Source organism: Salvelinus alpinus, chromosome 15, assembly GCF_045679555.1.
Source record: "Salvelinus alpinus chromosome 15, SLU_Salpinus.1, whole genome shotgun sequence".
Classification (NCBI taxonomy): Eukaryota; Metazoa; Chordata; class Actinopteri; order Salmoniformes; family Salmonidae; genus Salvelinus; species Salvelinus alpinus.
The window spans coordinates 46,693,412-46,706,880 of NC_092100.1; the positions used below are offsets into that span (position 1 = coordinate 46,693,412).

The 13,469-nt window shown below is 42.3% G+C and overlaps 1 protein-coding gene across 4 annotated transcripts; it reads left to right on the forward strand.

The window, feature by feature from the left end:
* Positions 1-4,382: 4,382 nt before the first annotated feature.
* Positions 4,383-13,469, forward strand: trabd (TraB domain containing). Of its 4 annotated transcripts, none has more exons than XM_071343794.1 (10): positions 4,383-4,477; positions 5,359-5,435; positions 5,787-5,856; positions 6,280-6,446; positions 8,492-8,632; positions 11,261-11,371; positions 11,599-11,738; positions 12,041-12,213; positions 12,593-12,689; positions 12,831-13,469. In XM_071343794.1, the coding sequence occupies exons 2-10, from the start codon at positions 5,412-5,414 to the stop codon at positions 13,009-13,011; spliced, it is 1,104 nt and encodes a 367-aa protein (XP_071199895.1). In that variant the 5' UTR covers positions 4,383-4,477; positions 5,359-5,411; the 3' UTR covers positions 13,012-13,469. The 4 variants fall into 4 exon arrangements, with proteins under 4 accessions (XP_071199895.1, XP_071199896.1, XP_071199898.1 ...); XM_071343795.1 differs by having other exon boundaries at positions 4,402-4,453; XM_071343797.1 differs by having other exon boundaries at positions 4,426-4,465.

Consider the following 13,469-nt stretch of genomic DNA (forward strand, 5'->3'; position numbering starts at 1 on the left):
AATAAAACATGTCTCTGTATAAAAGGGCCATATGATGTGCATGTAAAATATATTAGAAACCTTAGAATATCTCACTGGTATGTGACAAGAGGAAGGCTTAGAACACTTATAATACAAATGTTGTACTTACACGGTTTGTGACAATGCAAAGTTCACTTTCCAATGAGATACATGTGTTGATATGTTCACAGTCTAACATGCACTAAATACATGGTTTGGGAAACTACCTGCCTGGGTATGCTACCTAATAAGATATTATTTAGCACACTATCCCCTTGATGTACTTAGCACACTAATGCATTCAAAAACACTTTAAATATGTAGCACACGTTTATGAGTGTGAGCATGTCGATAGAGCAGTGCTCCTCCTCACCGTTTTTATGGGTTGGGGACCTCAGATTGGGGAAATAAACAGTTTTGTTCCTGGAGGCTCTGTCTGGGTAGATCTCCTTGGGCACAGATCTATGAACAGTTTATCCACCCCAAATCCTAGTCCAAGTAAAACAGGTGAAAGATACAAAACTACTTCTTGAGGCAATGTTGGGTGGTGTTTCTGGTGATGGAGTCAAAAGTTGTCTGTGACAATGATGTAGTCTGAGTAATAAACGTTTTTTGTTAAGATAAAAGTTGAACAAGAGTTCTTTGTATAAATGTTTTTGCAATTAATAGCATATGCATAGAAATATAATTATATGGCCTTTGTTTGCACAACAAAATAATAAGAACTACAAATCTATATTACTATAACGCTCGTCTTCCTCCTCTTCTGAGGAGGAGTAGTAGGAAGGATCGGAGGACCAATGCGCAGCGTGGTAAGTGTCCATATTTTAATAAAGAAATAGAACACTGAACAAAAAACAACAAAGTGAACGAACGAAAACTAAACAGTCCCGTATGGTGAAGACACAGACACAGGAACAATCACCCACAACACACAATGACAAACAGGCTACCTAAATATGGCTCCCAATCAGAGACAACGACTGACACCTGCCTCTGATTGAGAACCATATTAGGCCAAACACATAGAAACAGAAAAACATAGAAAAAGGAACATAGACTACCCACCCAACTCACGCCCTGACCATAATACAAAACAAAGACATAACAACAAAACTAAGGTCAGAACGTGACAATTACCACTAGTGGTGTAAAGTACTTAAGTAAAAATACTTTAAAGTGTTACTTAAGTAGTTTTTTAAGGTATCTGTACTTTACTTGACTATTTATATTTTTGACAACTTTTACTTTTACTCCACTACATTCCTAAATAAAATAATGTACTTTTTACTCCAAACATTTTCCCTGACACCCAAAAGTACTTGTTGCATGTTCAATGCTTAGCAGGACAGGAAAATGGTCCAATTCAATTACTTATCAAGAGAACATCCCTGGTCAAATTAAATTGTATTTGTCACATGCGCCGAATACAACAGGTGTAGACTTTACAAGCCCTGAACCAACAATGCAGTTTTAAGAAAAATAAGTGTTAAGTAAAAAATAGATAAGTAAAAACAAAAAAAATGAAAGTAAGTAATTAAAGAGCAGCAGTAAAATAACAATAGCGAGGCTATATACAGGGGGTACTGGTACAGAGTCAATGTGGGGGGGCAGCGGTTTGTCGAGGTAATATGTACATGTAGGTAGAGTTATTAAAGTGACTATGCATAAATGATAAACAGAACAGAGAGTAGCAGCAGCGTAAAAGATGCGGGGTGGCAATGCAAATAGTCTGGGTAGCCACTTGATTAGGTGTTCAGGACTCATATGGTTTGGGAGTAGAAGCTGCTAAGCCTTTTGGACCTAGACTTGGCGCTCTGGTACCGCTTGCCATGCGGTAGCAGAGAGAACAGTCTATGACTAGGGTGGCTGGAGTCTTTGACAATTTTTAGGGCCTTCCTCTGACACCGCCTGGTATAGAGGTCTTGGATGGCAGGAAGCTTGGCCCCAGTGATGTACTGGGCCGTACGCACTACCCTGTGTAATGCCTTGTGGTCGAAGGCCGAGCAGTTGCCATACCAGGCAGTGATGCAACCAGTCAGGATGCTCTCGATGGTGCAGCTGTATAACTTTTTGAGGATCTGAGGACCCATGCCAAATCTTTTCAGTCTCCTGAGGGGGACTAGGCTTTGTCGTGCCCTCTTCACAACTGTCTTGGTGTGTTGGACCATGATAGTTTGTTGGTTATGTGGACTCCAAGGAACTTGAAGATCTCAACCTGCTCAACTACAGTCCCGTCAATGAGAATGGGAGCGTGATCGGTCCTCCTTTTCCTGCAGTCCACAACCATCTCCTTTGTCTTGATCACGTTGAGGGAGAAGTTGTTGTCTTGGCACCTCACGGGCCAGGTCTCTGACCTCCCTATAGGCTGTCTCATCGTTGTCGGTGATCAGGCCTACCACTGTTGTGTCATCGGCAAACTTAATGATAGTGTTGGAGTCGTGCCTGGCCTTGCAGTCATGAATGAACAGGGAGTACAGTCGTGGCCAAAAGTGTTGAGAATGACACAAATATCAATTTTCACAAAGTTTGATACTTCAGTGTCTTTAGATATTTTTGTCAGATATTACTATGGAATACTGAAGTATAATTACATGCATTTCATAAGTGTCAAAGGCTTTAATTGACAATTACATGAAGTTGATGCAAAGAGTCAATATTTGCAGTGTTGACCCTTCTTTTTCAAGACCTCTGCAATCCGCCCTGGCATGCTGTCAATTAACTTCTGGGCCGCATCCTGACTGATGGCTGCCCATTCTTGCATAATCAATGCTTGGAGTTTGTCAGAATTTGTGGGTTTTTGTTTGTCCACCCGCCTCTTGAGGATTGACCACAAGTTCTCAATGGGATTAAGGTCCAGGGAGTTTCCTGGCCATGGACCCAAAATATCGATGTTTTGTTCCCCGAGCCACTTAGTTATCACTTTTGCCTTATGGCAAGGTGCTCCATCATGCTGGAAAAGGCATTGTTCGTCACCAAACTGTTCCTGGATGGTTGGGAGAAGTTGCTCTTGGAGGATGTGTTGGTACCATTCTTTATTCATGGCTGTGTTCTTAGGCAAAATTGTGAGTGAGCCCACTCCCTTGGCTGAGAAGCAACCCCACACATGAATGGTCTCAGGATGCTTTACTGTTGACATGACACAGGACTGATGGTAGCGCTCACCTTGTCTTCTCCGGACAAGCTTTTTTCCGGATGCCCCAAACAATCGGAAAGGGGATTCAACAGAGAAAATGACTTTACCCCAGTCCTCAGCAGTCCAATCCCTGTACCCTTTGCAGAATATCAGTCTGTCCCTGATGTATTTCCTGGAGAGAAGTGGCTTTTTTTCTGCCCTTCTTGACACCAGGCCATCCTCCAAAAGTCTTCGCCTCACTGTGCGTGCAGATGCACTCACACCTGCCTGCTGTCATTCCTGAGCAAGCTCTGTACTGGTGGTGCCCCGATCCCGCAGCTGAATCAACTATAGGAGACGGTCCTGGCGCTTGCTGGACTTTCTTGGGCGACCTGAAGCCTTCTTCACAACAATTGAACCGCTCTCCTTGAAGTTCTTGATGATCTGATAAATGGTTGATTTAGGTGCAATCTTACTGGCAGCAATATCTTTGCCTGTGAAGCCGTTTTTGTGCAAAGCAATGATGACGGGATGTGTTTCCTTGCAGGTAACCATGATTGACAGAGGAAGAACAATGATTCCAAGCACCACCCTCCTTTAGAAGCTTCCAGTCTGTCAGCATGACAGAGTAATCTCCAGCCTTGTCCTCGTCAGCACTCACACCTGTGTTAACGAGAGAATCACTGACATGATGTCAGCTCGTCCTTTTGTGGCAGGGTTGAAACGCAGTGGAAATGTTTTTTGGGGATTCAGTTAATTTGCATGGCAAAGAGGGACTTTGCAATTAATTGCAATTCATCTGATCACTCTTCATAACATTCTGGAGTATATGCAAATTGCCATCATACAAACTGAGGCAGCAGACTTTGTGAATATTAATATTTGTGTCCTTCTCAAAACTTTTGGCCACGACTGTACAGTAGGGGACTGAGCACGTCTGCGTGTTATCCCTACTGCCTCTGATCTGGAGGACTCACTAACACAAATGTTTTGTTTGTAAATTAGGTCTGTGATTTGTGGTGTGCCCCAGGCTATATGTAAAAAATATGTCTTGTGCTAATTATAAGCAATTTGAAATAATTTATACTTTTTCTTTTGATACTTAAGTATATTTAAAACCAAATACTTTTAGACTTTTACTCAAGCAATATTTTTCTGGGTGACTTTCACTTTTACTTGAGTCATTTTCTATTAAGGTATCTCTACTTTTACTCAAGTATGATAATAGGATGTTTTTTCACCGCTGATTACCACAACGCACTCAAATCTCAATTGAACTACAAGTACCAGAAGACAACGTTAACAAACGAGTCGAACACATCATTGGTCGAAGTGCAGGTGAGAGCACAGGTTGGCTAACTTGTAAGTTTTATTTTATTAATGTTTAACATTGTAAGCTGTAGTTATTATATGTTTATTACAAATTGATATGACATTGTTTACCAAGTAGTTAGCAGCAGTTAGCCAGCTAACCGATATGTCAGCTGTTAGCTAGTAGTAAGCTAGCTGCTAGTCGGCGAGTAGTAAGCTAGCTGCTAGTCGGCGAGTAGTAAGCTAGTTAGCTTGGGCCAACTTGCTAACTTAATGAATAATGTTAGTTCGTTTGTCTAGCTAGCTAGATAATATTTGGAAACGAGGGAAATATCAGCTAAGGTTGTCAATGTTTTGTCTCTAACCAGCAGGTTTGACAGCTTTAGCTAGCTAATGTGACTTTGTAGCATGTGGTTAGCTAGCAAAATAGTTAGCTATGTCAACACTCTTGTGTGAAGGTGATGTAATCGTGTTGAAGTACGCAGCTACATGCAGCAGGAGAGCGTTTAGCCATGACCGGGCTCTAAAAAGGGGCCACTAAGCTAACGTTAGGCAGTTTGCTCATGATATTTGTCTATACACTATAACGTTACTGTCACAGTAAAATCTGGCTCACAAATTGTCTTATCTACTAGAATTAGCTACCTGTGTCAGGTAACGTTAACTAGCCGGTTTTATTTTCCAACCAACTTTGTCGCTAGTGAGAATGGGTAGTTTATTTATGGTTTGGTACACTGCACATATATCTAGTTAGCAAACGTCAGCAATTGAGGAACTTGAATTGGGGCCTTAACTTAGTCACAAAATAAGCATCACAGCTGATAGCATTGCAGAGAAAAGCAATTTTGGTCAACAAACCTACTTGATGAATTTGGCTAAATGCAATAATACATTTGACCATACTCTTTCTCCTGTTTTGCTTTCCTTTTCAGTAAGGAAGGTGGGACATAGCTTTAGTTTTTGCCCAGCTCTCAAAGGCTGAATCATGGACCAAGACAACAACTCTGAGGTAAGTTTGGGGACTGCGGGACATGGGTCACTGCATAATGCTTTGACAGCTGTTATTTTGATCATTTTAAAAAGGCACACAGAGTACAGCTTCCAACACATCTGTTATGGCCCATACAGCTGTGATATTTGAAGCTCTATGCTGATCATAATACATTAAGCAAAACAAACAAACATTCTTAGACTTTTGTCCTGCTCCTGTACTTAACGTTGATGTTAATTGTCTAAGATTCAGTGTCGCAATAAATCTGGCTACTAAGCCTTTGAGTACATTGACAAAATGTTTTCGTTGACATGTACACTTTTAGAATGACTTAATGACTACATATGCTTTTTAACTTATTTTTTTTAGGATGAGTTGGTAGGTCCCTTTGAAGATGTGTCTGAAGATGAGTCACTGCCTAGTCGTCCCCCTGGACTCTGTGAGTGCCCTTATTTACGTAAAATGTATTTACTTTTCTCTCCGTCTGCTTGTCACCAAAAGCTCATATTGTTTCACAATGCCCATGTGAGAGAAAAAGGGGAACCGTCCTTTACTTTCCAAGCTTTGAAACTAGTATCTATGTTCTCTTTATGTCTGTGAAGTCTTCCCACAGCGATGTTATGTTTGAAAGTCTGTTCTAACTTGTTTGTAACCTTTATTTCAGTAGGCTACAACATGCACTGTTCACTCTACCCATATCTGACAATCACATTCCTTTGGCATATCGAAGTATGTTGTATTTCCTGCCAGCCAATTCGGTGATATAGGAGCTAAAGGTTCTTTCCGTTCTTGTCTTTGTCTTTCGCTCTTACTTGCTCTATTTCTCTCCCCTTCCACCTCTCCCTGGCTGGTTCCTTTATAGCGGACTCTGAGGCGGTGGAGCTGCTATGGCAGGTGCGTGCCCAGCGGCGCCAGTCCTCCCCAGAACTCCCTGAAACAGTCACCCGGCTGACTGCCCCAGATGGCAGCCTGCTCTACTTGGTAGGCACCGCCCACTTCAGTGACAGCAGCAAGAAGGACGTGGCCACGGTGAGCACAACAAATCTGACATGCAAGCATTAAGGGCTGTTTTCCTTGACACAGCTTATCCTAGCCAGTTTGGCCAGACAAAGTTCAATTACTACTTAACGGATTTTCAATTACTACTTAGCCTCACTTTTTTCCACACACTGAAAAAAAGAAAAAGTCATATGTTATTTTTTTGGGCCAATCTATGCGGCTCTTTGTTTATAATGCACTGTCCGCTCTCCCTTGAGGCTTTCCCAAGTTGATGCCCAAGAGACCAAACAACCTCAGATCACGCGCTCAGATCATTTTCGAGCCTCTGATTGGACAGTGAAATACACACACACTCGCACCTGCAGGAGACATGCAGATGTTTAATTTCTCTCTCATGCAGTCATGGCTGAAGCCAGCATAAATTCCTACTATTTATGTGTCCAGGTTAAACGTGGGAAGTCCCTCATTATAAACAAACAGTTGGTTAAATTCATGGTTATTGCATCATTTTCAGATTAATAAGAAGCGATTTAATAGACGAAACAGCAATGTAACTTAACCAATTGAATGGCCAGAGATCAGGGCATTCATCAGCAAAGACGCAGTGCAAGCTGATAGTATTTTGGACAACCAAATTGAAGTCAAAATGATTGCTGAAATCGAAGTATCAGCTGTATGGTGATTTGCGATTCATAACTTACATTTTACCGGTACTACCAGTAGTAGTAGGCTAACCGATAACACCACAACAGAATGCGTTTGATGTGATGATGCGCTGCTGACAACAGCTAGCATGTCCAGCAAAATCCGTTGCCAGTGGCACGCACACACTTTGTGCAGATCAGCAGGTGGGGCTTTTCGTGGCAGCCAGACGAGACAATCGAAGGAGGATGCGGTGAGCAAAGTTACTGGGCTCGAATTTAGTCATGCTTGATCTATATAGATTGATGCTTCTAATTGTGCATGTTATAAAAATAAAAAAAATTGTTGATGATGATAGGTTATACTCTATGGCTGGATTTATAAAATTTTTCCCATGCTACATTAATTTGGCAGACTTAACTTGATTGACCCTCTTTCTACAAGGCCTACTAGTCTATGAGAGACCTCATCATATTTGTATGAATATTTTGTTAATGCCTAGGCTATAGAGATGCATTCAGGTAATTAACTCATTATTATGCATCAACATTTTAATTTGATTACAATTATTTATTGTCAATCTTTCTTGAATTTGTTAGGCTATACAATTAAGTAGATTAATGAACTGATACATTCATACAACTTTTTTTTAAATAATTTTTGAATATCATAGAATATTGCATTATATTATACATCCCATGTGAATAATGTTCATTAATGTTGTGTATTATTAATAATCTGAAAATCAGTCTGAAATAGAATATTTATCCTATTGTTCATGTCCATATAGCCTAGGACAATGTGGTAAAGTACTGTTATTCCTTATCCACCTAATTATATAAAAAAATGCTCGCTCGTGTCGCTTTTTTGGGGGGAAATCTGTTAAACAGTGAATCAATTTTGTCTGGCCTTACTAAAAAGTATGCCAAATGAGGAATCTCCATTCAAATACATTTTTGAACTAGACAGAATCTGTGTCTGGGAAACCGGCCTTAAATGATTGTCATAGGTATCTCCTGGAATGGCCTCTGAGTTTGTTCAAATTCATGGGATTCATACATTTTCTAAATGATTGTCCTTCAGATACACCCTGAAGTAATGATTGAATAAAAAGTATTCTGAAATCTGCCAATCAGAACTATCTATTTAACCTTTTTTCAACCAGGCAAGTCAGTTAAGAACAAATTACTATGACATCCCCCTTATACATGTCCTGGTTTCCCAGACTCCTGTTTGTTTTGTTCCCTCAGGCAAAATCAATTATATTGTCAGTCTTGTACTTCTACCTTTCTCTCTCTTACCGCCCTTGCTCCCCTTTCTCCCCTTCCTCTCCTTCTACCCCCTTTCCCTGTTTTCCTCCTCTCCTTATCCTCCCACTCTCTCCTCCCCCTTTCTCCCCTGTCCCCTTTGTTTGCCTTCTTCCCCACCCTCAGACGATCCGTGCAGTGCAGCCAGACGTGGTGGTGGTGGAGCTGTGCCAGTACAGGGTGTCCATGCTGAAGATGGATGAGAAGACGCTGCTGAAGGAGGCCAAGGACATTAATCTGGACAAGGTCCAGCAGGCCATCAAACAGGTACCACTATTGGGGGGGGGGGGGGGTCAGTGTGGCTTTTTTTGGCCCTGGAATGAGTAAAAAAGAAAAAAATCTCTAATCCTGTGTCATTTAAATATATCACAACCGATAAATCTACGATAATCGAGAATTTCAATAAGCATTTTTCTAACGCTGGCTAGTGGACCCAAACTGTTAGAAACGTATATCTATCCTACCCTGCCTTTCTAAAGTCTTCAAAAGCCAAGTTAACAAACAGATCACCGACCATTTTGAATCCCACTGCACCTTCTCCGCTATGCAATCTGGTTTCCGAGCGGGTCATGGGTGCACCTCAGCCACGCTCAAGGTACTAAACGATATCATAACCGCCATCGATAAAAGACAATACTGTGCAGCCGTCTTCATCGACCTGGCCAACGCTTTCGACTCTGTCAATCACCGCATTCTTATCAGCAGACTCAACAGCCTTGGTTTCTCAAATGACTGCCTCGCCTGGTTCACTAACTACTTCTCAGATAGAGTTCAGTGTGTCAAATCGGAGGGCCTGTTGTCCGGACCTCTGGCAGTCTCTATGGGGGTGCCACAGGGTTCAATTCTCGGGCCTACTCTTTTCTCTGTATACATCAATGATGTCGCTCTTGCTGCTGGTGATTATCTGATCCACCTCTACACAGACGACACCATTCTGTATACTTCTGGACCTTCTTTGGACACTGTGTTAACTAACCTCCAGACGAGCTTCAATGCCATACAACTCTCCTTCCGTAGCCTACAACTACTCTTAAATGCAAGTAAAACTAAATGCATGCTCTTCAACCAATTTGCTGCCCGCACCCGCCCACCTGTTTAGCATCACTACTGTGGACGGTTCTGACTTAGAATATGTGGACAACTACAAATACCTAGGTGTCTGGTTAGACTGTAAACTCTCTTTCCAGACTCACATTAAGCATCTCCAATCCAAAATGAAATCTAGTATCGGCTTCCTATTTCGCAACAAAGCCTCCTTCACTCATGCTGTCATTTACAAAATAGCCTCCAACACTCTACTCAGCAAATTGGATGTAGTCTATCACAGTGCCATCTGTTTTGTCACCAAAGACCCATATACTACCCACCACTGCGACCTGTATGCTCTCATTGGCTGGCCCTCGCTTCATATTCGTTGCCAAACCCACTGGCTCCAGGTCATCTATAAGTCTTTGCTAGGTAAATCCCTGCCTTATCTCAGGTCACTGGTCACCATAGCAGCACCACCCGTAGCACGCGCTCCAGCGGGTATATTTCACTGGTCATCCCGAAAGCCAACTCCTCCTTTGGCCGCATTTCCTTCCAGTTTTCTGCTGCCAATGACTGGAGCGAATTGCAAACATCACTGAAGCTGGAGACCCATATCTCCCTCACTAACTTTAAGCATCAGCTGTCAGAGCAGCTTACCCATCATTGCACCTGTACACGGCCCATCTGTAAATAGCCCACCCAGTTACCTCATCCCCATATTGTTATTTATTTGTTTGATCCTTTGCACCCCATTATCTATACTTGCACATTCATCTTCTGCGCTATCACTACAGTGTTTAATTGCTAAATTGTAATAATTTCGCCACTATGGCCTATTTGTAGCCTTACCTCCCTAATCTTACTACATTTGCACACACTGTATATAGATTTTTCTATTGTGTTATTGACTGTACATTTGGTTATCCCATGTGTAACTCTGTTTGTGTCGCAGTGCTTTGCTTTATCTTGGCCAGGTCGCAGTTGTAAATGAGAACTTGTTCTCCACTGGCCTACCTGGTTAAATAAAGGTAAAATAAATATTGAACATGTTAACAGTATGTGCCCTATAGAATCAGTTTTGTTGAAATAACAAAACGGGCAGTGATATTGTATTTAACCAGGCAAGTCAATTAAGAACAAATTCTTATTTCCAATTATGGCCTGACAAGAAGTGAAATGCCTCCTAGGGGGGGGGGGGGGGGGGGCTGGGATAATAAAAAAAACACCTCAATGTGAGACAAAATGGACAATGCAGACAGAAGACACTGGCAACAGCACAAATACAACAGCAAACAAACAGTGGGTGTGTGTGCGTACGTGCAGGCATGCGCGTGTGAAGTAACACAGCATGCTTCCTTACATAAGGCAACGCAAACTAGTGACATCGGGTGACTAATGGAAACAACTACGTGTCTCAACAACCGGTTGATCTATTTGTCCTTTGAACTCATCCAGGAACACCAGGTCCTAGACTTTTAGGTTGGCTTGGAGGGAATTCCAAGACCAGGGGGATGAGTAATGAAAGGACCCCTTTCCATGCTCAGTTCTAATTATCTAGACTGTTAGCATAGAACAAGATATTGAGATCTGAGCTTGTATGTGTTTTAATTGCTCTGCTAGAAGAGAGGATAGATAGGATGTTAACTTACAGTTCACCGTTTTGTCTCTTTGGTATTTGGTATTTTTTAGGATCCCCCTTTAGCTGTTGTAAAAGGAGCAGCTACTCTTCCTGGGGTCCACACAAAACATGAAACATAATACAGAATGACATAATACAGAACATCATTAGACAAGAACAGCTCAAGGACAGAACTACACACATCTTTCTCCTATCTGTCCTTCCCCCTCTTTATTATGTCCTCACAGAATGGAGTGATGTCTGGCCTGATGCAGATCCTGCTGCTCAAAGTGTCGGCTCACATCACAGAGCAGCTGGGCATGGCTCCTGGAGGAGAGTTCAGGGAGGCCTTCAAACAGGTGAGACATTCACGCACTCACTAAAAATAGTTTATCTTGATAAGGGTCACAGGTTTGTTCTCGCACAAGGTGTCAGGTCAAGGTCACAAATACTTTCAAATACACACTAATGTTCTTATCTCACACAACATAACATACTGAACTTAACACCCTCTTACCTGTTACCCACTAGGTACGGTATTAGTAAGGTTGTATGTAAAGACCCTCCCTCTCTTCTCTCCACCCAGGCGGGCCGAGTGCCCTTCTGTAAGTTCCACCTGGGGGACCGGCCCATCCCGGTGACATTCAAACGGGCCATCGCTGCTCTCAGTCTGTGGCAGAAAGCCAGACTGGCCTGGGGCCTGTGCTTCCTGTCAGACCCCATCAGGTACAATAACCTGACAGTTACTCCTCTCTAGTGTCTAGGTTAAGTCAACAGCTTACTCCGCTATACACTTCCTCTCAGTATTTCCTTTGCTTAGTATGTAGTAAGATTAGAGCAGAAATATTATTAGGGTGGTACTGTATTTAGTAATATCCAATTTAATAATATATTTAATTTATATAGGGCTTAATTTATTTACCTGAATACAAATGATAGCAAGCAATTGGGAATTAATTTGGGGACTTGGTTAAACCCAGTTGGTACAATGCTTTTGTTATTGCAATATGTTTGTTGTTGGGTGTCAGTAAGGAGGACGTGGAGAAGTGCAAACAGAAGGACCTGCTGGAGCAGACGATGCTAGAGATGATCGGCGAGTTCCCCGCTCTCCACCAGACCATTGTGGCCGAGCGAGACATCTACCTCACACACACGCTCCGCCAGGCCGCACGCTGTGTGGAGGCGCCCCCCAATGCCCAGAGTGAGTATCACAGCATCTGCATGTTTCACTTTTCACCTGAGGAAGTCCAGACAAGTTTCTCCATTAGTCTGTTCACACTGCTCATGGGAAAAACACTACCATATCATTGGTTGTAGTCTGCGCAAGATTGCAATTAAACCAATGAAAATACTTACTTTCTGGCATAGTTTTCCGTCATCAGTTTGAATGGACCCTTACTCTGAAAGATGGACGAGCTGGGTTATTGTGTCTGTGTTTTGCACACTGCCTAAGATGCCAATTAAGTTTATTCTCAACTCCTAATGTATCTATGCATAATAGATGGACTGTTACAGACCAATGTTTTTTGGGAACATGGATGCCATTTCAGCTGGATAAATTTGCTTGTTTCTTGTAACAGAAGTGCCTGCTGTGGTGGTGGGAGTGGTGGGGATGGGACACGTCCCTGGCATCGAGAGGAACTGGGAGAAGGAGCTCAACATTCAGGAGATCATGAGGTGTGTGTATCTTTCTTAGCAGTCTAGACCAAGTTGTTACTACTTATATTATAGAGCAATAGAATCATTGTATTTCGGCATCTTCTAACTTTTATGAGTTAATATTGACCTCTTTCTTTTGCTTTTCTGTGTGACTGTCAGTGTTGCGCCCCCATCTCGTTTTGGCTGGATGTTGCGCACGGTGCTGAAGGCTGGGGTGATAGGAGTACTGGGATACGCCTGCTACCGTGCAGGAGGGGGCATGGGGAGGGCTCTTCTTTCCCTACCCGCTGTCCAATCACTACTGGACAACCTGCGACCACTGCCCCCAGCAGCGGCTTGACCCCTCTCCTATACCTATGACATGAACGATCCCCTCTAGTACGAAAACAATGCATCTACCACCAATGGCCTTATTGACAGGAGGGGTTAGAGGTCAAGGTTCACCTCCTACCCTATGAACTGACATGGACTTAAGGGGTTCGAGGGCTTGAGCTGCCCTCCCTCTCGTTTCCTTCCTTCCTCTCCTCCATGTCCCTGTGGAACACAGAACAGTACTGCCAAAGAAACCATGACAGTACCCTTATTTTATTTTTGTATATTTAAAAAAAGAAATGGCAAAAGAAGGATTTTTGTAAGATTTACAAATGTTTTTCCATTTATTACATCTGCTATCCCCCACATTCCAATTGATGTTACATTGAAATTTGAGATTTTGGTGCATATGGTCTTTGAAGTTGATATTATTGCCCCAAGTCATTATATATAAAAATAAACTGGGTGGTTTGAGCCCTGAATGCT